Genomic DNA, 26,814 nt, shown 5'->3' with positions numbered 1-26,814 from the left:
GCTCCTTGCCCTCCAAGCTTCTTGTATCCTCCAGCTGAAAAGTCCTTGACTTAGTCTAAACACTACTTAGCAACAACTAAACCATCATGTTATCGACTGTATTCTTATACTGAATCCAAACCACAGCACTGTGCCAGCTACTACAAGAAAATTAACTCTATCCCAGCTGAAACCAGGACATATGACATACCCTGCATTCCCTTGGTGCCTTAGGCTAAATTAATTCACTCTTGAAAAAGAAAAAAAACAAAGGAAAAAAAAAAAGAAAAAAGAAAAGAGTTCTTGAAAGGTGAGAAAAGGAACCTTCAGTGAGTCAGTCACTTTGCATTATTAAGCAGTGGTAAATCCAAAGCAGCTTCCCCAGGGCACAGAGTCAGGAACACAAACAGCAGTTACCTCTAAGTTCCATACTGCAAGCATGATGCCTTCTCACCTCTCTCCTGGTAACATCTTCCTGAGCCTGTAACTTCAACAGGAAACGCTGCATTTATGCATTAAAGTGACAGTTTTAAAAAATTGTACTTTCGGAAAAAGGACAGATATGCAAATATGAAATTCATAACTCATTTATTGAATATATATATGCAAGGATACCAATAAAAAGAAACTAATACTGCAAACTACAACTTTGGAAGTAAAGCCAATATAACAGGAACAAAATATACATAACATTGTAGATAGGAATGCATTTACCCTCTTCCATACATTCCTTGTCTTTACACCTACTGTAAATGTATGCTACAGCAAAATCTGCAAACATTGGCCTAACCTGAGTGCTTTCTGACAAGTAATAGCTCTCCAGGATTCATTAAGGGCTGAGATGTCACTGCTGACTAATGGCTGTGCATACATATGCATGTATAGGAACTGCTTCACCAAGTATATAAATCAAGGGTTGTGTTCTGTTTTTTCACCTCCATCATTAATACAGTGGAATCTGATTTTGGTGACATGGAAGAAGAGCTACTAATTGCTATCATGTACTTTCTGTTCTCTTCAGATTAATTTCATCTAATGAGGAATAATTTTCTTGTCAATCTGATTCAGCATATTAATATTTCTGGAATGCACTGATTATCACCTGACAGATAAGTCTGATATTTCAAATAGATTATCACCTCTTCATTTTTCACTCTGGTTTAGCATGAAGTTATTTTTCCTATAAGGCAGCAAAAAGAAGCAAACTCTCTTCTATTATACTTTAGGGCCAGATCTGGCAGATTCAATTCACTGTAGATCAGCACAGCTCTTTCTGCCTCAAGATCAGACTTTGTGGAGTGTAGGTGTGACTCCTACTAGAACCTTATCACTGAACCTCCTGTGGATCAACACCTGCTGAAGGAGCAGATGTTTTGCTCACCTGATCCATTTCACTGACACTGAATGAGCCTCTCGCCCTTCCCTGGAGTGACAGCACAGCCCACTGCTACAGGGGTTGGGATGCCTTGGGACTCTGGCATTGCACCAGCTGTATCCTTAAGTTACTTGGACAATATCCTTGTGAGGCCTGTCCTTCCTTGGTACAGTCCTTTCCTGGAATAGCACAACCACAGATCTGTTAACAGAGACACAGTGAGTTGGGGAGATCTCCTAAAGTAGAGATACAGGAAGTTGGGGAGAAACCTCCCTTCTCAGAGGGTTCCAGGCATCTAAAACAGCACACACTCCTCTTGTGAGCAAAAGAAATGCCCAAAGGCAAAAAATAATAATAACAATAATAAAAAAAAATTAAATAAAGTGAAACCAGTTTCGTAAGACAAGTTTTGTTGAATTCACGAGTTCTCTGATTGTGAGATGAAAGCAGAAGGTGCCTATTAAAAAAATTCTCAGTAATTAATTAACTGTATTAATTTAACTAGCTAATTTAAACATACCTAGTTCACCTATAGAGCACTTTCATTACTTCTAACATTTCTGGAAAGGCAGTAGATGCTCCAGAATAATCTTCAATATATGCTTGCAAAGATTACATTGCTTTACCAAAAAAAAAAAACCAAACCCCCAAAAATTCAGACAGACTGTCTGAAATTCCAAGCTAAAATACACATAAAAAGACAGTAATGGCAGTATTTTGTCTTTTTAAAAAATGATGTAAATGTTGTATACTATCATACATTGTCATGCTTTTTAAAACTACAATTAAGGACGTAAGAGATGTACAGTAAATACACTGCTGAGGTACATTTCTTCTAAATATTAACACCACGACAGAATTACTCCCCAGCAGGTGATGCTACTTGGGAACATATAAATACAATTTTTACATTGTAAGGCACTTTTACCCAGCATACATGAGTTGAAGTCAGTTATGACAAAATTGAGGCTTGTAAGAAAAGGTTTTTGCTTTTGACTTTGTTTCCATGAATTCTGAATTGATGACAGTTCAGTCAGGCCACCTCAGCACACAGAGGTAACAGGGAAACCAGCCACTCGCTTTTCTGCTACCCGAAGGTAAAGTGCTGTTCTGGTTCTTCCAGGCATGGAATGGGGTCATTTATTTCATAACAGGTGAGTTATTGGACTGAATATTATATTAAGCCACTGACACACAATGAATTAGAGCTCAGTCTCAAGTACAGTCAGTATGCTGGCAGATCTACCCCATGCAAACTTAGTTAAATACAGTAGCTGCAAACAAAGTGCCTTTTTTCCATGGAAGGGCCATGTCCGAGGCACAAATTGAAGTAATTTAAATATTGAAGGATGCTATTTTGCATTCTAAAACTGTTCTGAGTGGCTGAAAAAACGTTCATATTCCAGGAGAAACAAAACACCTTGATAGACAATTTCAATAATCGATCTGTCATTGCAATTCAAGTCACGCTTTTAATTTTGAAAGTTACAAATACAAAATAAAAATGATCAATGGCATCATGTTTAGAGCAGTAACTGAATATTTTCTGTACACAGCAATATTTCTTTCCAAATGGCATTATTCTCCAGGAAAGCAAACAGAATTGATTGAATTCTAACAGGTAAAATGTTAGAAATTCCAATATACAGTAATTGAGTCCCTCAAGACATTAAGGGAATGCATAAGAAGACAAATGACACACGTTAAATCTTTTAAAAATACAAGTAAAAAATGCTACAGAAACTCATGTTACAAATAAACTGTTTTTGCAATACCAATCACAGAAGAACTGTAGCAGTTTATAGTCAAATCAGTGTCTTTTGCTTGTTTCCTTCCTTCAAATCCAGAAGTTTTGTTGGGAGTTCAGAGTGAAACAAGTCAAAACCCTAAACAAACAATAAGGTGATGCGGTAGTAACAGACAAACATGTGGACTAGATTCAGCTTTTTGGTTTTATTTAAGTCTGAGGATGTGCTTTACCAGACCAATTGAAGAAGCCAGTACCCATCAGAAATGACAAGGTGTTTTGAAAGCAGTCAGAGGACTGTTCTGTTAGGTTTGGTATAGCCTAGATCTGATCATTCCCTAAAGGAACATCAAATTCTAGCAAGTAGAATTCCATGATGTGATTGTTGACTTGACATAGAAAGGAAAAATAATGACTAAAACAATAAGGATGATGCGCAAAGTTTCTCATATAGTGGTCATAAGATTAAAAAATAAATACCAATCTAGCCAAAAAGGTTGTTTCCTCAATCTTCTTACAGAATATGGGACCTTTATGCATATTCTTGACAAAACATGAAGTGTTCCACACAACAGAGAACACCTGAGGTATGGACGTCAGATATGGTGGCTAAATTCCATAGTGAGTTAAGAGTTGTAACTCTCTGAAATGGTAGAGATTGGGCTGCAAAGTCCAAACATTTGTAAGGTTTTAATCACACTTGGTGAAGTGTTCTTTGTAAATCAGGACACAGAAAGAGGTGGGTCGTTGGGGAAAGAACGAACTACAGCCCTTTGGCATGAGTTCTAAAGCTCACAGCTCAGAACCAACAGCTGCTCAAGTAAATCTCCCGCGAGCAACGCCGGGCAGAATGAGCAATCCCAACAGGAACAACCTGAAATGTTCAAGCGTGCCTCGAGTACACCGAGTCCTTTCCTACTGTGCTTCGCAAGCAAAAACAGAGCGCGGCTTTCCCAGGTACGGCCTCCGGAACTTGTGCAGGAAGAAAATGCAAAATCACAAAGTACCAGCTCGTTGCCACCACCAACTTGTCCGTGTTGTTAATTAAACTAGCTAAGACCTTCCCTCATTGCGTGAATCCACTAAACAACTTACACATTCCAAATCTTAAGGTTTTTATTCAGTCCAGAAATATAGATCTTACTTCATTTCAATGTCTGCCTTAACTTTTGACACTGTACATGTTACATATCATTTATATAGTGTTTCATTTTTTTCCAGACACTGCAGACTACAAACTACATAATATTGACATGTAAAACTCTGCCACTTACTGAAGGCTCACACACATGAACGTTTCAGGCAGTTCAATGAAATTTCTAACAGAGTCGGGTAGTAAAAAGTTACTAACCCTTTTCTGATTTTAGAAAACAATTTAAAAGAATTAGTAGTTATGATGTCTTAGCCATTCCCAGTTCTATAACTCTGTCCCTTGAACCTGTTTAAAAAATGATGAAAACAATAGTAAATTTAAAATCGTACAGAAAAGCATTTAGCAGCTCTGACAATACATCTACATTTAGCAATAGAAATGAGGGCCTCCCTTCTTACACTGTTACAAAGTCAGCTGGATTTAAAAAACAACAAATCCTCCCCATTCTTCTACAGTATGCCAATAAAAAGTACTTCTTTGCATACACTAGATTTAAATACTTCACTGCAATAAACTACATTAAATGTATATTGCGTTTTAGTCTTGGTAACAGATCTGTCAGGAGTAACTTCCATACCTAGTTTCCATTGAGCTGCTGCTGAGGAATGTCATTATGGTCAGTGCCTGATTTGCCACGGCTTTTGCTTTCTCTTTCTTCATCCTCTTCGTCTCTTTCATCATTTCCACTATGGTTTTTACAATAGAGTCTGGCACAATAAAAGAAACAGTGAGGACTTTCACTGAAAATATCCATCAAAACCTGAATTTCCTCTCAATTAGTTTTGAGATGTGCTACAAGTCAGTTGCTAAGTCTTAAGTCATTCATGCTTTTCAGCCAAGCATCAGTTAAACTGAGAACGAAAACAAGGTTCAAGACCAGCCAATAAAACTGTGATCAATCCTAGTTTTTCAGAACTGCCACTGCACTGCTCAACGAATGCCCTCTCGTGGGCACAGCATGACAACTCAGCTGCAGTCAACTCAGCACTTCAGAAAGTAGGGAAAGTTAGGGGGTCCAAAAAAACCCCAAAAGTAAGCTACAAACATATCAATATGGAGGGATCATGCCATAAATTTTCTTGATACAAATTACAGATTAATCAAGGAGGAAAACATACTACAGGTCAATTTTCATATTACAACCCTACTCATAGAGTCAAGAATTACATAGGTCCTTACTTATAAATTCCTCGTGACATATTCTCAATGTATTTAGCTTTGTCTTCTACTCCACAGTGGTAATGGTATGTTTTTATGCAGGCTTTGATTTCACACCCAATAGTAGCACCAGGCTGGCTGCAGAGTGTGCATTTCTGTGCAGGGGAAAGAAGAGAACAGCACTGTTCAGCCCCTCAGTCTCTTGATTCTTAGTATTCAGTTTAGTGTTCTTCATATTTATGGCTACCATTTGGAAACAGAGTAATAATACCTCTGGCAGATCATCCTTCCAATGAAAAGTTAATCAAAGACATTGTAAACCAGAAACTACAAAATACCAACCTATTAAAATATGAACAGCAAGATTTACCTGCTCATTGCACTGAAAATTGCTACATGATTGCACATGTTTTTGCATTTCCAAGATCATTTTATTGCCACTGAAGTTAATATATTCATATATGAAGAGTCTTAAATTATCTTTTTCAAGGAATAACATTGCTGTTTTTCTCCCTGACACCCCATAAATTTCTTAGCACTTTAAAAACACCTTGAATTTTAATAAAATACAATGTGACATTTTACCAACATCCCCACCTGTAAGACCTTAATAATTTTTCCTATTAAAACACTCAAACAACTGGAAACACTGTTTTGGTTCCAGTATGTTAGAGAATATGTTCACTGTGAGAACTGCATATTCTCTAAGTTTATTTGTAGCTTCACAAGGCATGTTTTCATTAACACGGGTACAAAGTCGTTACTCTCTTATAATTACAGTAAGGCTAACATGAATCATATGATTCTATGGTAATAATTACTATGTACATTGTAATAAAGAACCCCAAATACCACATGCCCAAACACCACTAATTTTAAGGTGATTCCTATCTGGTTGCTCATCCCACAGGTAAAAATATATTTAAATATATTTTTATAAATAAGAAGATGGAAAAGACTGCCTCCTTCCTTTTGTGGAACAGTTACACACACCTTAGCAGAATCACTAACACGTCCATCACATTCTGCAGATACATACCATTCTTTTTCCTCTCTTGATTTCTTGAAGTACAGTTTTGATATCAAAATCACCAAACTCTGCCCGTGAAGTTGTTGTCAGCTGGACAGTGCCAGAAGAGAACAACTGTAAAACAAGCAAGTCAAAATAATTTCAGGTCACCAACATGGCTGAAAATTTTTTTCTGTGCTGGAGTAACATCCTGTTCCATGATCTCAGACAGTATGTGCTTTACCAACAAAGGAGGAAAAAGCCCATGCTGAGTAATTAGCGTGATGAGGATTCCTTCCAATCTGCGCCTGACTGCTTTAATTTGCCTTGGAGAAATGTATTTTAAAAGACAAAGAAGTAGACAAGCAATAATGACAGGATAAAAACACAAAGCAATAAATGGGCAACATTACCAATTACACTACTCAACTTCCTAGGAATATTCCATTTCCTTCCCCGTGACACATTTATAATTGAGCTTCATGACACGCTGATGACAACATAACTGTCAATATCAGAAAGCCCTGAGGGATGACAATGGAGCACAGAAGCACCACCCCTTCTATCATCACCCTGGCACATTCAGCTAAACTGTCTTAAAACTAAAGTTCAGGTACACAAAGCAGCAAAGAATCCTGTAAGACTCAAGGCTGCTGGCACATACCAGCTCTCTGTTTAGTGAGCCTGGGGATAGGAAGACAATTAATACTCCACAGATTGCCTGTATTATTTATTCATTTTGAGGTATAACAGGAACCACTGAGGTTTGTTACCCAAAGCCCTACATCATTCATACAACAAGTTATAAGAAAGATTGCACTGTCTGCTCACGTTCATTGAAATTAGGTTCTATTCAGGCTGGCAGCTCTATAAACATGACCATCTAAGATCAAGGGTTTTCTAGAACCTCCATATCCCACTCTACTTGAGCCTCATAGTCTGAATCCACAGGTCAGAAAACTAATGAATTTCTTCCCAGATTGTGTCTGAATGCCTGTGGAGTAAAGTTATTTTATTTTTGGAGTGGGTTCTTTTAGTTAAAACTGTTTTTTGTTTTCCTTTTTAAAAACTTATATGCATTTAGACGCTAAGGGAGCATTTTTAATAAGCTAAAGAGTCTCCCTGAGCTAATTCCATCTCTTAGCATGAAGCCAACTTTTATCCATATTGCCTGCAGTGAAAATAAATGAATTGCTCACTTTGCAACACTTCAGTGCTTAAAGAGATCATCAGCACACAGACAATACTCAAGCATAATTACATGTGAGGGTACTGTATTAAAATCTAAAATAGCAATTCAGACAAAATTCACAGAATAGACTGGTTAACAACAACACTTACTCACCATGCACTTATAGTGTGCTGCAGCCTTTTTGGCATTAAATATATGAAGCTTTCCTCTAGCTTCATTTTCTTCTTCACCTGCATGACAGAATCCACATTTAGGTTTTGTATCACTGGGGCTGCTTCTGTGGGGAGACCTGTCTCTCTGAAAGAAAAACATTTTACTAAAATATACTGCTGGGTTACAAATAAGGCTGCAATTTCAAAAGCCTGTGGCCACCAGCTGGAGGCTCAGACAATTGCAAATTTTAATAAAAATTAAATTTGCAGAGAAGAAATATGCAATTCTGTCTTCTAAGAAGTTTAGCATATTTACTGCTTACATAGGAACTGCTTTCTATTTCATCTGTGCCATGTGAGGACGTAGATCTAGTGTCTTCTGATTGCCCTTTTAAATTTGTTTTCCTTGGTTTTCCCTTACGACCCCTCCTTTTTCCTTTGGGAGGTGAAGGCTCCAACTCGTGTTCATTGATACTTTCTTCTAAATCTGCTTTAGAAGTCAGAAAACATCATCAAATAGGATTCTTAAAAATTTTACACAAAACAAATCAAGGCAAAAAAACCCAAACCAAACCAAAAAAACCCACAACCCACCAAAATTAGGCAAGAAAAAACATAACCTGTATTTTCTGTATTACAAACATGCAACTGCAGATCCTGAAAACATGATTTATTTCTTTGTAACAACTCAGTTTTGCATCTTTATAACATAATACATGAAGGTTTAGCATTTCTTACAGCTTCTACTTTCAGACTCAAAATGTGTCCTCAGATATATATGTTCACCTCTACTGAAAATACTGTTTCAATGAGACTAAAACCAGAAAATGTTTTCACCCTCGAGATAAGTTTTTAATTTATTATTTTAAGATCCATACCCCAATATAAATCGCTCTTGATATTATGCCAGTGTACCCAAACACCACTGTCCTTGCTTTATTAATTGATGCCTGCTGACTCAAGAAAAAAAAATTCACCCATTTGGCTATAACATTAAGTTTTAGAATGGAAACACATTTTGCCTTCACGAAACAAACCTACAATTTCATTTTGTTACAGTATATTTTTACATCTGCAGCTAAAAGCAGCTGCCAGTTTACAGAAAACCATCCACACTGACAACATCCCAGATTAAGAATTTACAGACCATTAAGAATATAAGAATGTATGTTTTTAAAAGAGACGTACCAAAGAGGTCTGACAAGTTCCTTTGAAAATGTCAGCTCAGCTGTGAATGCTACAGAGCTGTAATCCAGCATTCCAGCAGACTGTCCTTTGGAGAACTCAAGGCTCTATGGATAATACAGATCAATTCTGGAAGCTTAAGACTGCTTCCAATACGATCTAGTTAAGTTATATCTGATAACTATATCTAATAACCAGCTCAATTCAGTCACTAACAACTTTCTTGCAGGAGTATCCTCTTTTTTTTTTTTTTTTTAATATATAACACCCACCCTACTCCAAATGCAAAGATATTTCAGTAGATTTATTTATAGAGAAACATGTACAGACCCCGCTGAAGGACTTTTCTTCTCAAAATCCAAACCACAAATATCAGTATGAGCTCCCAAACAGAAGGAAACAGTAATCATAAGGTTTGGAACATCCACTTTATGGACACTGCCATATGGTTTTAGTATCCAGACAGGACATCTTATTTTGAGATGCTGCCTTGCCAGAACTCGTCTTTCTTATCTATTATCACATAAAAACCAGATCACATTTCTATCTCATGGTAACAGCAAAGCAACCGCACAAGAGTTTGAGGTCAAAGTCTTGAACAGATTCCACAGCCACCAGCTGGGAGCAGAAGACAACTGAAGGCCTGGCCCCAGCCTGGCACACAAGAACATCCCGTTCAGCTCTGTCTACTAATCTAGAATCTGTTGCTAATCCCCGAGGAAGCTACAGATTCAGCTCACTTATTAAGGAAGGAAAGAAGACGAATCCAAATGCAGCACAACAGGCTATACTGAAATTTATACTGAAATATATAATTCTGAACAGGCTATACTGCAAATTATTTTGGTTTAGATTGACAGATTATTCACCTATACACAGATATGCCCACGTTGCTACTAAAATATATCAGTCTGTCTACGACATCCCTATGGTTTAGTAAACATAGATGATTCTTTTCTAATTAGATGTCAAAACCACCATTTATTCTACTCTGAAAAAATTTAATGCACGATGACATAGATTATTCTAATGAAACAATACATTTTACATTTTCTTCTCAGAATTTCCTAACTAACATTTCTCATCTATAATCACTTGTTAAGTTCCCCAAGCAAGATTATGCAATTTAGATATCAACCTCTCAGACTGCCTATAGCAAATTTTATTGCAACCTGAAACCCTCTTTCAAAGAGAATTCTTTTATCTTGTTCCTCATAATATGAACTCTCCACCAATTATTAAATTTGTGAATCTCTGTTGCTATTTTTACACGTACAGAAATCATAGATGGTTATTCTAGAAAAAAAATCTTACAGTAATACGACTATTGAATTCAGCACCCTTTAAATAACATAAGTAAGAAGTTAAAAATATTCCTTCCAAAATAAATCCATGGATTTCCCTACTGTATTGGATAAAGCAAAGTGCAGTCCACGCACCAACAGTCATTATTTTTTCCAAAGCTCCTTATCAATTCTGTCAGCCAAAATGCTTTCAACCTTTCAGGTCACCCTTATTTTCTACACAGCATTAAAGCATGTCCTGAGCAGCCACACTTACAAAACCAGAAGTGAATCATAATTGCTAAAACCCAAACCACACCTTTTTATAAGAAATGTCACAGTCTCCAAATAGAATAAGTTCTTAAGTGCTATGTTTTTAGTCTACAATTATTAGTATATTTAAGATTTGAAAAGTAAAAATGCTGTATTTTTAAAAGATGGTTTCAGTGTAAGATAAAAAAAACATCAAGATTGCACAGCTTTCCTCAAAGGAGAACCCCCTTCTGTGCTCAAAACTAGGACTTCCAGAAAAGTTCAGACTTCATTGAAATCCAGATGCTACACGACCTCTTCACTAAAAATACAATTCCTTGCAGATCTGAGTCTCCTACTACAAGTGACATGAACCTATAGATTAACACCACCAAAATGGGAGGATCTGCTCTATCACATCTATCCTGCAAGACTGAAACCTCAAAACATTACAGTTTCTCAGGGTTTTATAGCACTATGCACTCACACAACAGACCAGGAAGGGACTGTAACCAGATGTCAAACACACCTGCTTTGGATGGTCTTTATGTTATACAACGTGGTTGGTGCCCTACCCCTCCCCTCAAGCCCACTGCCAGCTTACCCTGTGTCCCTGGCATCTGATGGTTGGGTGTTTCCAACTTCTCATGTCAGCTTGAACTAAGGAAAACACAAACAGTTGTTCAACTCCTCCCTGACCAGGTGTTGTTTTATCACGGGTATCACCCTTCCTCTGGATCCCGAGATTCCCTAGATATTCTTCAACTGCCCCCCATCCCATATCCCACTACTGCATTGATTTTTAAAATCATCACAATATTCTCAATATAGCTTATCTAAAGTCTTCAAAGGAGGTTCCTACGAGCTTCCCTTTGAAGTCCCTAAATGCTAAATCTGAAAAAATGAGCTTAATATACAATATGGCCTGAGAAGGGGAGGTAAGGGTAGAAAACAAGAGGAAACAATCTACATTTTAAAAGGCACTTAAGAATATGATATTGTAAATTCAGATGAGAAAAAAGATGAGCAGCAACGAGCCCCCAGTTTGCATTTTAGAAATCCATGAGCAGTACAAAGTACCAAAGAAAGAAGCCTGGCAAAACACTGTATTACATAAACTGTTAACAGGGAGATTCAGCTTCAGAGAGAAATCTAAAAATTCTCCTTTGATCATGACTAGAAAGAAAAAGGATCGAGATGTTTTGCTGTTTAAAATAAGGCTTGGCAGAGAAGAGCTTGAGATATCACTGATCTATTTTGCATCAGTTGGAAATACACATGGAATCACCCCTTTACAAAAGCCGGGCTAAAGAAAAGTAATAAAAGAATTAAGTGATTTAAAGGTTGTGAAAGAACAAATAAAAAGAGGATGAGTACAATAAATACTGCTCTATCACCTCCTACATTTACCTAACAACAGACTAAGCAAGGCAGAAGCAAAGGGGGCCGAGTTTGCATGAGGAAGATAATAAACAAAACTGACTGGCAAAATTTGCAAGCCGGACTGGACATAAAAAGAAGCCAAAAGGTAGAATGTGGAAGTGGCTTAGTTAGACATGCTGCTATGTAAATCTGAAATCATATGTGTAGTTAAAGTTTTACAGTGCATTTGGGATAAAAGAGAAACTAAAAATTCAAGGAACAAAATCAGTCTTATTAGATTTGTAGAAGAGAAATGGAATATAATGAAGAAAAAACTACTTCAGCATGTTAAAGTCAGATTTCCTTAAAATATGGCTGAAACCCAATGAACTATATGTGCCAACACAATTATTTTAAATTGAAAAGAAATGTCAAAAAAACCCAGAGAGTTTTATTGGTCCAGTAATCAATACCAAAAATGTGAATGCATCTATAACCATTAATAAGAACCAGAGATTTGCATAAAATCTTGCAAGCAAATACAAAATCAAGTAAACTGATCATGAAATAATAGAAGTTTTTTATCAGGAAGTGATGTGAAATTAACAATCAAAATGCTGAATATAATTTTTGGATTTTCTTTTTCAATGGAAAAAGACTAAGTTACACAAAATGTATCTAAACTAAAGCAAGAGTGAAGAGGAAAAAAATTAAATTACCCCTTACATTCCGCCAGTGTTTTCCAAAAGCACCAAATACTTCAAGGAACTGATGACTCTTGTCCAAAGTTATTTCTGACTGAATAGTATCTATGTTATACGAGGTACTTGAGATTGTTTCTTTAAGTACATTTGACATAGAAAATGAATGAAATAGCCCTTCATAACAACACAATCTAAATGCTTTTTCAAGCAAACAAATGGTGGCAAAGACTGAAGACAGACTATACACTTGGTTTTTCTGCACCATCACAAAGCTTCTGACCCCCGGTATGATAAACCTGTTCAGTGTGAGTAGCTGACCAAGTTTCTGTTTGTGTAACACCTGGGAAGGAGAATTGTAACACCACAGGACAGCTCCTCAGACAGGACAAAGCATTCACCACATGATGATGCCTTTCCTTTTCCTTTAGCTGTGTGTTTTTCCATAAGAAAACACAGTTGTGATGCTTCTGCACAAACCTCTGTTAGTCTCTCATGGGACACCACTGATTTGCTGCCTGGACCAAGTGTTTTTGTGGGAACACCAAATATACATTTGATGCCACATCCAGAGCATTCTCCAGAAGACACACAACGAGCAGAGCCAGGGAAGGATATGTCACCATCCATCAGGAGAAATGAAATGACTCCAAACTGCAACGTTACAGAAACTGTTACACCCGACTGCATTAATGTGAGGAAAGCTTCTGCTGGGACCAGTGCTACAGAAAATGCTACAGGGAACAAACACTGCTTTAAGAATCCAGAGATGAATCAGAATGTTACCAAACTGTAATGCCAAAAGGTTTCAGATGTTTTACCTGCCAAACTCTGGCTTACACAGTGCTTTGAAAAAGTGCTCAGTTCACTACAGATTGCAATGTCTCTAAATAGGTCTCACAGAGAAATATTACCATGACTCAAACTTACTGAGCAGTATGAGAAGCACAGATTCCATGTTTGATCATTAGAATAACATGAAAGGGATGCTGAGACAGGGAATGTCCTTATTTCCATTGTGGAAACATCATTCTCTGAGGCTTTGAGCACAGCTACAACAGGAATTATGTACCTTTTATTTTCTGACCCTACAGTTCTCAAGCATCTGCTTTAAATGTTATGAGCAGAAGTCACATGGCTGTCTTTGTTAGTCTTTGTTTTACCATAAGAATCAAATTACATTCTTATCTTAGCTTATATCAAACTATTCCTGATCAGCTGAATTTGTTTTAAATTCAACACATGGGCCAGGGCAACCCCACCTGCAGGGAAATGAGAGAGACCAGTTCTTTCATTTTTCAACAATTATTTCCAGTACGTTGGAATAAATTCCAACAAACAGTTCCAAAACCTTCGTTCAACAATACTCTATTCTTCAAAAAGAATAAATGCAATTGTATCAAACTGAACAGCAATTCAATCAATAGTTAGCTGTGATCTTTTGAAAGCACTGGCACCAACCCGTGTAATCTATTAGGTACTGAAAACTTAGATAGCTTGCCTAAAATTATGAATTAAGGTATTATCTCAAGTTCAGGAAAAGTTATGCTGTTAGATTTGTAAACAGCAAGGTAAAAATCTAAATGTCCTTTTTCCAGTTCATGGGAACACAGCACAAAAGAATCACTCTGAAACACACAAAGGAAATGTAGGAGAAATACAATTTTCCTATGTTATGTCACCTGAAGGTCAGGCCATACAGATAAATCAGAAAAACCCAACAATCTCCTGAAATAGACAATGAATTTAAGAGCACAATACTCTGCTGCCACATTTCACATTTTTATATTCAACAAAAGCAGAAGGTAATTCAGCAACTCCTCTCAATTAAGGGAAAATTAACTCCCATCACTCATTAATTTTGTCTTGATGAGTAGATACCAAGTCTGATAAATCCTCACCCCATTTGAATTTCATGACACCAATGAATAACATCTAAGAGGTCTTTTTTCTTAGGTTTTAGTGGGTAACTTAATTCCAACATAGGTCCTTCAACTACATTTCCATGCAGCCTCCAGGAATTTTCTTTAACTGTTATTAAATGGTTAACAGATAGTCTTTTTAAACTAGATTTTAGTACACAAGGCAGATCTCAAACTTGAACAAGTATGACCCCAAAGCATCTATTTGCTAGGGAAGGGAGGGGAAGTGAGAGAAAAATCTCACTGCTATGCAGCAGTGCTGCCTACAGAAAATAAACTGCTCTGGGCTGCACCAAACCAAACACTCCTAAAAACTCTTAGAACATCCACTAACATAAGTGACATAATAAAAATACTTGGACTGCAACAATTTAATCCGGATACAGAGAACAAAGAATAAGAACCCAGAGACACTCTAAACTGACCAAGGGAAAAAAAACCCCAACAAAATAATAACAATAAAAAAACCCCAACCACACTGCACCCCAGAGCAGGAGCAGTAAGTTTCCATTAAAAAGGACTGATAGTTCCAGGCCTCTGTGCACCTACACTGAGTGACAGAACCACGGAAGAGCTTTAACTGCTCTGTTATGAAAACAGCCCTAAGAGCAAAGATTAACGAAAATGAAACTAAAACAAGATTAAAAAAAAGTCATTACATTAGAATCTAGTTTCCCTGCCTACTCTAGTCACTCTTCTCTGCCAAGTTCTTTCTGGTTTCACACACCACCATTCTTTCATATTTAAATGCCTCCTTGACATTCACATTTTCATCGAGAAACAAACAAAATACATATAGAAAGCTTAATCTCACCATCCAACACCTTCCAGTTGTCATTTCACTGAGCAAACTTCAGCATTTAAATATTAAGAAACGAAATCTCTGAAGTCCCTTCTGAAATTCTGAAAACCACTCTGTATTTTTCTGTCTGCTAAAGGTAATTAGTTTTCAACGTAGCAAAATACCATTGCTATGGAAATAACTTCTAGCATTGTATCAGCAGATGCAATATGTATTTCTACTTTCTTTTATTTAAAGGAGGTTTATCATAAAAAAGCCCCAGCTTCTGGCATTATCAAATCCATAACCATAAATAATAACTATTTTATGGGTATAGTTTATCATAAAATGTATAGACTAAAAACAGAACATATTCTTTGGGAAAGAGCACTGGTTGGAATTTCAGACAAATACTAAATAAAAAACAGAAAACAAAAACGTGAAGTATAGCTAAACATATTTCTAAAAGTGCAAAGCATAACAGAACTAAATATTTTAAACAAAAAAAATGTGCAAAGTTAAATGCTAAATGAGATACTATTGGGTTCTTCATCCTCAGTTTTTCTGAGTGATGTTGTTTATTCCTCCTCTCCTACCCTCAATCCGAGACTCTTGGGATGAGTTTGTTTTAACATTTTAATAAACTGCCATCATCAACATTTAAGAAAGAAAAGCCACTATGCCTCTAGTAATTTTTCCCAGGTCATCCCAGACAAAATATCCATATAAAATTTAAAAGCCTTTGCTGTTAGAAAATGACATGATAAAACTGGAGATAATGATATCTGAAAACTCTTAAAGGAAAGTACAAGTTCAGATCCTGCAAGGAATTCCAAGCAGAAAAATTCATCCGTTGGATTTGGGCTCCATGCAGAATTGGAGGCATTTTTCAATACACATCAAAAACAGAGCAAGTATAAAAGATTATGTTTAAATATCAGTTAAAGAGATTAATCTCTTTGGACTCATATGTTTTTCATATTCTGTTTCTGCTAACACACAAAACAACCCCCAGAACAAAGAAACAAAGTCACAAACTACAAGATAACATGGTCTCATCTCTTTGGAGAACTAATAAAACACATATATTATTTTTCTTGTTTTAACCTAGTAATAACAAAATCAAGAGAGGTTTATACACAAAGCACATGATAATAATTATATAAGTAGACTAAAAAAAAAGAAATTAATTTTAATTTGTAATTTTCTACTGCTTTCAGTATCTTTCTGAACACTGAAGTAGCATCCAAACCTTACCATTAATAGATCTACTACCCATAGCATAAAAAGCAGTAAATTACCTTAAAAATACATTTGACACAGAGACTGAAGTAATTCATAAAATTTCATGTTCACTAAACAGTCATGTACTCCTCATTAGTTAAGCCCGATGACATTTCAGGCAAAAGCAATGTAAGAAGTAAACCACCAACTGTTCTCTTACCCAAACTCACATACAGCAGAAAAAAGGAAAAATACCTTAATAAATACACAGTAGCACAACTAGATTGGAATTTTAATAGACCACACATTTATCTACATTTGTGGCATTTCACTACTCTTCTCTGCAAAGATCCACAGCTTTTATGAATGCATCCATACAACCTTTTTTACCAAAATGACTCCGAAATACATCTGTAAGTGAACTGATCACAGGTCTTTTCATTTACTATTGGGTTCTTCTTATTTAAAGAGTTAAACTCTACTTAATAGTTAAAAAAATAGTGAATATTTAGGAACACTAGCAATAACAAAAATCAGCTGTTACCTGATAAAATATTTCAGATGGTAATATTGTGAATATTTAACTATAAATATAAGCCAGCTTCTTCCCAGAAAGGAATGAATAACTTCTACCCAAACTTCCTGTTTATGGACCATCATATCTTTTGAACATCCTAAAATTTATAGGTTTGGTTTTTCTCCAACCTCAACCACTAGTTTTTAGAGAAAATACAGAAATCAGATGGGCTTCCAAACTCACTGTTTCTCAAAAAAATGTAGTTCTAATTTTTACTGAAAACATTTATATTCTCCAGAAAAATTAAATTTAACCAAATATCTTTCTACAATGGGAAAAATTTATATTGAATAATTTTACCTTCAGAGTTATGCGTAGTTTTCTTGTGTTTTCGACATAAAATCCTATAAACAAAGTAGTTGAAAACTGTCAAGTCAGTCACGATTCACAGATTATTTACTCATCTTTTAAATTTAAATGCCAGTACATTTTTCTCCCACTTGTAAAACTCACTGATATACAAATCTTGCAGTGAAAATATGCTTTTCTAGCACATCACTGTTTTGAATGCCACAATCATCATTAGAAATTTTTGCAACAGTTTTGTTTAGATTCCAAAGTGGGTTGTTTTGCTTTGTCGTTTGTTTGTTTTTAAACAAAGACTGTAAAATTATAAATACAAAATCAGACATAACAAATAAATAATAGTTACATGTAAATGCCTTGTGAAGGTTTCTCTCTTATCTGAGCTTTATCATGCAAAGCACAGTAGTAGTGATATGTCTTGTGACACGTTTTCACATCACAGCCAATGGTTGCTCCGGGACAGTGGCATAAAGAGCACATCTGGAAAGAAAAACGAAGCACAATTCATGTTACTGTTGATTTAATACTTCAGAGCTCAAAAATAATACCAACACCACTCCTGGTGACAAAATAAATGGACTTACGCACTTAACATTTACTCTTCCTGCTCTCAAGTGTTTCTCATAATTTATTTTAAAATCAAGAAATCTGTTGCAATTATGCAGCAGTACAATATACGTCATATGCTGATTTTCAATTCAATGAAGAAAATAAGTAATCTGTTTTTGTGGAATGTGCCTGATGAACATGACGCATCTATTCACCTGAGTATCCTCCTCCCAAGGATTAGCTGTTTGTACCAACCATTTCAGAAAATTTAAAATCATAAACTGTACTTGTTGAATTCTGAATTACATTACGAAGGTAGGAGGAAAAGAAAAAAAGACACCATTTGGCAGTGAATCCTGCAGTCAGAAATACTGATGACCTGCACACTTAGCATCAGCAGCTAACTTTACCCTTTTTTTCTATAGTTATTTCTTTAAGCCCCTTCCAAAACACTGAATTTGGCAAAATATTTGTCAAATACAATGAATTTATTTTCATTAGCCTAATTTTTGCTATTTGTATTGCAGAGAAGATTAAAAGTGAGTCTGATGCTTGACTCTTCTTTCCAAATAATTAATTTTTCTCATATTAGAACACATCATTGCTTAGGATACACCAGCTATCCTGGTCCTGGTAAAATTGCTCACGCTCCTTCTGCTGTGGTAGGTAAGGAAGTCATTGACAGCATCACAGTATTTTTCTCTGTATTATTTTTTAGTGACGTAATATTGCCTCAAAACGTCAGAAGTTTCCATTAAATTCACCTCCCAAGACAACTGGAGCTTTTTCTTTGTATCCTGCATGTTGCACATGCCCCCAAAAGGTTACAATTCATTCCAATAAAGCCTAAGTAAGCAATGGAAGATGCCTGCTACATAATATCTTTGCAGGTACATTTTCTGTCCACAGCGCTTGCTCAGTCAAGTTCTTCTCGTTAGTCTCAAATATGCCCCAAAAAAATACCACCAAAGTTACCAAATATACCACCAGCCTGTTTTTCAATTTTAACAAAGTCAACTGAACAGTAAAAATGTCAAAGCCTTGGATCATCTCCATTTACTCCTCTGCAAGCTCTGAAATGGTACAGTTATATACTGTTCCTTAGTTGTTCTCTAATTTGTATGGGTTTTTTATTGCATAAATCTGTTATACATTATGGTTTAACACATAATAATTGCTGATCAAAGTCCTTTATAAAAACCTAGGCTGAAATTATATCCATCCAATCAGTTTTAGTCAGTATCTTGGTTTTCTGAAAGCCAGAAGTGACTAAAATAAATATTTTTTTTTGTGAACACCACGATGTATCTGTAGGAACAAAACAGAAATTTTTATAGTCCTTTACTGGTCTATGTTTCCTGACAGTAATAAAGCATTTATTCCATTGGTACAAGTTGTGCTGTTCAAACGGTCACTGTCATTAATTTCCAAGTTGTATAAGGTAGGTGTGAAGTTTGATAAGCTGCAAAACAAGTCCATTCTTTAAAAAAATCAATCCTCCTATGCACAGGTACCAGAAATAATGAAGATATTGGTGACTTGTAAACCCCAAAAATTCACACTTCCTAAGTTATTATAACTGGCTTATTAAGGACAGAACCTACAACCCTTTCTGAGACAGATCCAGACCACCCTCAGAAGGGCTCCACGTGTCAGTCACTGTCACTCTGATGATGAGCAGGTCTCCATTTCCACACCTGGCCAGCAGCACCTCCTGAAGGAGGGTGACCATGAAAATTCTGTCAGAAGACAAATTCAGTCCAAGCTATCAATATATTTAGTCAACCCAGTTCACTAAGATATTTTTGCCAAATGTGTTCCCCCATAAAAGACCAGGCTAGACCAGAAGCAGACCTGAGAGGGGGCATTTAGGCTACTAAAAACATTTACCTTTGAGCTTCCTACACAATGTCAATAAAGACAAGCTCCTCCAGAGAGTGATTCAGAGCTGCAGCTTTCTGACAGCCACAGACAGAGATAAGGCACCTAGGAACTAAAATTATCTTGTACGTTTTCTCCAAATAGGAAACATCTCAGGACTGTGAATGTACTAGATTTAACTAGATCCAGGTTTTCTGCAAAAAGCTGAACACAGTGCCTGGTTCATACAGCTATCGAGCTCCAAGGATCTATCCAGCTGTTACATCAGAGAAGGAACATAAAGAGATTCAGAAGCAAAACAGACAGAAACCACCACAGACAGAGAAAGAAACCACCTTTGAAAAACCTTTAAGAGACTGAAGAATGAAGAAGTTTCTTTATGATCTGTACTACCACATTCTTTGGAAATTCCTAATCACAACATGAATGACTTGTGAACAGTTATTTCTCTATGCTTCAGCTCACTACAGCAAATAAGGTTCCATGCATTGGAAAAAATTCAAATCAAAGAAGCAATGGACGAAATACGTATTTTTTAATAATTACATGACTAAGCTACAATTCTTAGAACAACCTGTTTACATGAGAGCAGAACTTGACCGAAATAAACAAAGTCCTTTTTTATCCTTTCCTAAAGTCACTTCAAAGATTGGTTAACTGCCATTTAGATTTCATTTCAATGTAAGGATAATCATGTCTGTTCGTAAATCTGAGACCAATTTCATTTCAACATCTTCTGTAAGCTGTTTCAGAGCTCACATAAAGGTAGCACTTTTAAAAAATAAACACACAGACCTAATACACTTAACAAATTCATTGCAAACTTTAAGGAAGGTATGAAGATATTACCTTCCATTTTCAAGGGCCAAAAACACTTACCAGTTTAGTGCCTCTCTTTATTTCTTTCTGAATATCTTCAATAGAGAATCCACCAAGACTCTCATTATCAGTGTGTGAGGAAACCAGTGCGGACGAGAAGAGCTAAAACGGCAAAGACAGAACTTCTATTTTTAAGGGTGCAAGTCACAGAGGACATTTATAGATATGAGACCCACAAAAATTTCAAACTGCAGTGGTTAGCTGTGTGTGCCAATCCCAGTGTGGCTGGGTTTTCCACGGATTTCCCCGGCTCCATCCCTCTCCCGGTCACTCACCATACACTTGTGATGTGCCGCCACCTTCTGGTTCTCCGACATCAGTAACTGCCCACATTCGTTATCTTTATTCGACCGACAGAACCCACACTTCCTTTGTCTGGAGGAGACTTTCTTCTGTCCGACTGAGCTTGTCATGATTTTAAATGACCTTACAATGCCACTGCAATCCTCTCAATGCTACAGGAAAAAGAAGTGCGATCAGCTTGTGAACAAACTAACTTAGTTTTCTAAATTGCTTGGAAGTGATTTGTCGTTTCCCTTCATGCTACATCAATATATCCAGATGAATATGCAACTTTCAGAGGTAGTATTTTGCCAAATTTTTATGAAATTGTATTAGCAAGAAAAAACCAGTTCTTTAGGCAAAAAAAAAAAGTTTGAGCTTTAGTATAAAACCTTGGATATTAATACAAAACTTACAGGGAAGAGAAGAAATAAGTGGAAAATACAACAAGGGAATTATTATGGAAAAAAGCTACTGCAACTCATTTTTATAGTTATTTATTACAGGAAAGGAATTTGTAGAAAATATATATATTTCTCTCTATGTAAAATATATATTTCTCTGCATGCAATGAAATTCATGCTCTGGACTGCTTCAAAAACATAAGCAAAGAAAAACCCACAAGTCCAGCACGGCCTCAGAAAAGGTTTTGGGTGTAAAGGCTCACAGAGTCTCAGAGCAGATGAGTAACGAGGGAAGATGAGCTGATAAAACGTTACCATTTTCAGAATCAGAGATACGTTGTGGCCACTCGAACAGCATCAGGAACAAAATTTTAGAAGCCTGTGTGACTAAGGTGCTGCAATGGAAACCTTTCCGTGGCCCACAGTTAGTTTGGCAGTACCACACCAGGTTTCAGTGAGCACATGAGAGCTGCTGTTCTCAGCTAAGAAAAGTGACTTAAAATTGAACTCAAAAATTAATCACAAACTTTTCATGTGCTACCAACAATATGTTTTAAAATACAACCCTGAGGTCCCAATGCCCAATTCAGGCAAACACTGCACATTCAAAAGTGAAAATATCCAACGAGTGCATGAGCTGCTTGGCCCAGTATTAAGAAGTTTCTTGGCCCAGTATTAGGAAGTTTGTGTTCACGTGCTTCTATATCTCCCAAGAAATAAAATATTGTGTTTTTCAAATAGACTTTTACTTTGGAGATTTGAGCCTTACTATCAGAATTGGTCACAACTGCAATAAAATCCTCCTCAGCCTTTGTCTTCATTAGACTCAGCTAAGTAAGAAAAGCCACTTTGATATTTCTGTTGGGAAAAAAAAATAAAATCCAGCCATAAGAACAAACATCTGGACTGGGCTACAATGGCACAGATCTGCATGAAAATGCAGGACTGGTCTCTGGAATTTGCATGGGCAGAGCTGGTGCTCCCCGGTGCTGTCAGAAGCTCATAATGCTGGTATCACTCACTCCTTCTCTAACTGAAAGCAGAGGAGCGTCACTAAGTTTCCGCCGTGTCCCACTGCTGACAGACACTCCTGCTATGTTCTCACTCTTGTGCTTCAACAGATTTTCACACACTGAGTTTTAATTGTTGGCCTCGCAATATTTACTGCAAATCTCCTGCATCAAAAGGTGCCTGTCCTGTCCCCACTGCCTCTGCTTTCCCAACAGCTTCATTTGCTTTCTGTTCCAACTGCAGAGCCCTTCACCGGCCAGTGACGCACACCGGGGGAAGAATGCAAAGATTTCAGATCTTGCTGATTTGCACAAAAAAGGTGCCAATCTGGATAAACTAGTCACACCCTTTTGCAGTGGCAATAGAGTCCTTAAGTGTTAAGCACAAAAGAATTACTATACTATATTCTTCTGAAGAAAAAATAAAACAAGACCATTCTGTAATCCCTTCTGAGGAGAAAGAAGAAATGGGTCCTGAAGGACAGAGATAGATAGATAGATAGATAGATAGATAGATAGATAGATAGATAGATAGATAGATAGATAGATAGATAGATAGATAGATAAAAAACAATAGTAAAACTTTGTGTAATTTTTTTAAACTTATATAATACTTGGGAGCAGAAAAAGACAAGTAGGAAATAATGTCACAAGGATTTCTTGTTTACAGCTCACATTCAATAGCTCAATATAAATCACACAGGGATGCACTAGAAATATACCAAGAAAACCATGTAAAATGCAACAAGTTCTGCTTTGGTATAAATAATGTGGTATCCACAAACAGAGTCATTGGGGTCTACCTGTTTCCTTTTATATTCAGACTATATTATCAAAATATTGACAGCAATGATAGCAGTTCTTAAAAGGAAGATCAGGAATTTCCTGAAACACGTGCACAGGGTCTACTGACTTTCGGAAATAAGAATGACTACTTAAAGAAAGCTACTCTTCAATTTAACAAGCAGCATTTTAGAAAATGAATATAATCTATAGAACACACAAAAATTTATTAAGTGGCTCTCATCATATTTAATTTGTAAGAATAGTAACTTTCCAAGAAAGGGAGTATAAAGAACCTTCTCACGGCTGCTGCTTTACACCTCCCAGTGCACCAACAGGCACATCACTGCAGCAGCACTAGAACCTGACACAGCCTGACTTCTTCAAGTACTTCTGCATAGTTTTACTTTTTTAATGCTCATGGTGAAGTTAAAAATTATGCCAATCTTTACCTGATGCATGGATGCTGATGTTAAAAAAAAAAAAAATACGTGTTTAGAAATACTTTTCAATTACAAATAATTTAACACTTGAAAAATTATTCAAAACTCAAACATACCAAGAAGCATCAGGGTATGCCAAAAAGGAAATTCACATTCTTTTCACCATCAGATTAAATTACTCTGAAAGCATTTTACAAGGATATCTAAAAGTTTTCTTTCCAACCCTGCATTCTTTGCATTTGTTTTTTTCTGTACCATTGAGTATTTACACTATTTATACATTTCTAAAGGCTGCAGAAAAAAACCTGAGCATGAGAAATACCTGTAGACCTCTCCCTAAATTATACCTGCTTTCTCATAAATGTGAGAAAATGCTATCCTGGGATCACATCTCTTTGTATCAAAATTCACTTCTCATCCTGCCCATTTAAAAAAAAAATTCTAAGAAAGATGAACCAAGTTACGCAGCTACAGCCACAACATTCTGAATGCAAACACTCAATTCTGTTCATCTCTCAGGTTAAATCACTCAGAAGCAACTAATCCAGTTTGCCAAGTATCAAGCTACATTTCACTGGAACGAGAAAAAAAATGCAACTTAAAAACAGCTCAGTGTTTTGGTGTTCCACGTTTAAAAGGCCAACAAATGAGTAAGAATTAAAAAAAAAAAAAAAAAGGTGATTAAATCTACTGTTGACATAATCTTGCTTGTTGGCTTTGTCAGAGAAAGTCCTACAGACTGGATCACAGAGAGTGATGTCCTGTGGAATCACAGACTGGGAGATTTTGCACTATCTCCACCAAAATGGAACACACGTGCTACAAAAACACAGATTGTTCCATATAGATCAGCTTTCCATGGGTTTGGTCTAAAGAAAGAGAAGTTACATCTACCCTAGAACCACAAAAGAAGAAATTCATTCAGCCATTCCGGACTTAAAAATTTGGATTCATTTGCATTCACATTTCCTTATGCCCACTGAAGTGTTCAGTGTGGTGCTTCGCCTCACAGCACCTTTATTTTATCTTTAAAGAAGCAGGTTTTAAGCCCTCCTGTGGCTTCTGTGCTGTTTTACTGACTTCCAGAAAACAGATTTTCCAACATAAAAGTGCAAGTTCAATGACTCTCAGGCACAGGACGCCCTCAGTGCTCCAGACTTTGTTCAGCACCGAGGAACGGAAAGTAACCTGGACTCTAATTTCCATTTATTGCCCAAAAATGTTTCAAGAGCCTGTTTACAGGAGTTTAGGCCCCACCTGTATTTCCTACAAAGGACAGTGACCTGCACACTGCACTTATAGTTTGTTTTGCTGCGTAACCTGCGGGATTCCCAAATTATTATTTCTAAAAACTAGAATTTCTATCTGTGAAGAAAATTTCAGACACATAAGGAAAACCTATGAGACCTAAACAAGCTTCATAAAAAATGGCATTGGAGATACTGAAGTGGTTTCCTCAGGAAAAGCTACAGAAAATATTTGCCTTGATTTTTTTTCAAGATGCTCGCTGGAGTCACTGTTCCATAAACTTCCAAGTGCTTTGCACTTCCAGGGTCGATCACTCCTTGTTGAGGGGTTTATTGTGGAGAAGGCAGGTTGAATCAAGGGAGAGGGGAGGTATCCTGTAGGGGTCTGTGGCTGAGAACCCAAACCACAGGTTCCACAAAAATCTTTACCCAAGAGTTACATTAGCACAGCATCCTACAGCCACTATAAAAAACCAGAATGGGAATTTATCCATGAGACTTCCTTAAAAAAATAAAAAAAAAGAGAAACCAAAGAGGGGGTAAAAGCAGGGGAACGAGGGAAAATCCTCGAAAGCCCAAACTGTGAGAGCAGAGCAGGTGACTAAAGATGACAGAGAGAGCCCGCGGTCAGGGAGATCTGGCAGGGAGCACCGAGGGATCTCCAGGAAAGTTTCCATCCTCCCACGGGGAGCGGGAGATGGGCCGATAGCGGCACCTCCGCCGACTCCTCGGAGGACGGACGGGGCAGGACAGGACGGCACCTCCCGGGGCAGCACCGGCGACCCCCCCGCGGGCCCACCCGGCACCGCCGGGGCCCGACCACCCCCCGGCCGGGAGAGCACCGGGGGCGCGGGGAGGGCGACCCCCCTCCCGATGCCACCATCGGGAAACGGGGCTGCGAGACCCGGGGGGGCGGATCCCCCGGGGCGGGGGGGCCCGGGCCGGGGCGGGTGGAGCGAGCGGCACCGGCGGCGCAGGGGGGCGGCACCGGGGGCAGCCCCGGGGAGGCACTACCGACCGCCGCGACCCTCCGCGAGGCGCAGGGACCGGCCGAGGCCCGGGGAGGAGCGGCGGCCGCGGGCGGGCAGGGCCGCGGGCCGGGGGGCTGCGGGTGGGCCGGGGGCGCCGCGCCTGCCCCGGGCGCGCGGCGCGGCGGCGGGGCGGGCGGGCGGGCGGTGGGTCGGTCACTCACCCGTGCGGCGGGCGCGGCGCGGGCGGAGGCGCCGCTCGGCACGGCCCGTGCCCGCGGAGGGGTCGCTCAGGGCCGCTCGCCCGCCGGGACCGGCGCCTTCATTCGGGGCTCGGGACGCGCCGCCGCCGCCGCCGAGCGCACGCACGCACGCACGGCACGCACGGCCGGACGCACGCACGCACGGTGCGCGCGGGCCGGCGCGGCGCCCGATTGGCGGGAGCGCGGCCGGGGCGCTGCGATCGGCCTGCTGTGTGCGCACGCGCGCGCCTTTCCCGCTCCCGGTTTCCCGCTCCGCTCCCCGTTTCCCGCTCCGCTCCCGCCGCGTCTCCGCCAAGCCGGGAAACGGAAGCTGGGGGGGTGTGGTGTGGTGTATGGGGAGCGGCGGCTCTGCGCATGCGCAACCGCCTCAGCGCCGCCGCCGCTTCTCCGCGAGCCCGGACGGCCCCCCCCCGCCAGCGGGGTCTGCGCATGCGCAGCGCCCTCCCGCGGCCGTTGGAGCGGGGACGGACGGACAACACGCGCAGCCGCAGTTCCGCGGCGCTGCGCGCGCGTGCGCGGGGTGGGCGGTGCTGCCGCACCGCGGGGTAGCGCGCGAGCCCCGAGAGAACACCCCCCCCCCCTCAGACACAGAGCGGGCCCCTCACGGCGGGTCGGGGACGGGGTCTGCCTGCCGCGGAAAAGAAGAAGACGAAGAATCAAGGTCGGAAGGCACCTTTTAAGATCATCCAGGCCAACCATCCACCCGACACTGCCACCGTAACCCCTAAAGCACCAAAACACATCACC

The 26,814-nt window shown here is 38.7% G+C and overlaps 1 protein-coding gene across 3 annotated transcripts; it reads right to left on the bottom strand.

The window, feature by feature from the left end:
* Positions 1-550: 550 nt before the first annotated feature.
* Positions 551-26,147, bottom strand: PHF6 (PHD finger protein 6). 3 transcript variants are annotated; one of them, XM_051784772.1, is made up of 11 exons: positions 26,029-26,147; positions 20,943-21,122; positions 20,668-20,769; positions 17,705-17,838; positions 17,353-17,396; positions 8,089-8,255; positions 7,767-7,910; positions 6,452-6,556; positions 5,434-5,567; positions 4,832-4,961; positions 551-4,539 (listed from the first exon to the last, which is right to left on the bottom strand). In XM_051784772.1, exons 2-10 carry the CDS (start codon positions 21,078-21,080, stop codon positions 4,832-4,834), a joined length of 1,098 nt encoding a protein of 365 aa, XP_051640732.1. In that variant the 5' UTR covers positions 21,081-21,122; positions 26,029-26,147; the 3' UTR covers positions 551-4,539. The 3 variants fall into 3 exon arrangements, with proteins under 3 accessions (XP_051640732.1, XP_051640739.1, XP_051640747.1); XM_051784779.1 differs by having other exon boundaries at positions 551-3,240; positions 26,029-26,141; XM_051784787.1 differs by having other exon boundaries at positions 8,089-8,252; positions 26,029-26,141.
* Between the last annotated feature and the right edge of the window lie 667 nt (positions 26,148-26,814).

Source organism: Manacus candei, unplaced genomic scaffold (assembly GCF_025592945.1).
Source record: "Manacus candei isolate 608988 ecotype Guabito, Panama unplaced genomic scaffold, ASM2559294v1 h1tg000003l, whole genome shotgun sequence".
Classification (NCBI taxonomy): domain Eukaryota; kingdom Metazoa; phylum Chordata; class Aves; order Passeriformes; family Pipridae; genus Manacus; species Manacus candei.
Note: the sequence above shows the minus strand (reverse complement) of the source record. Positions and strands in the feature narration are given on the sequence as shown.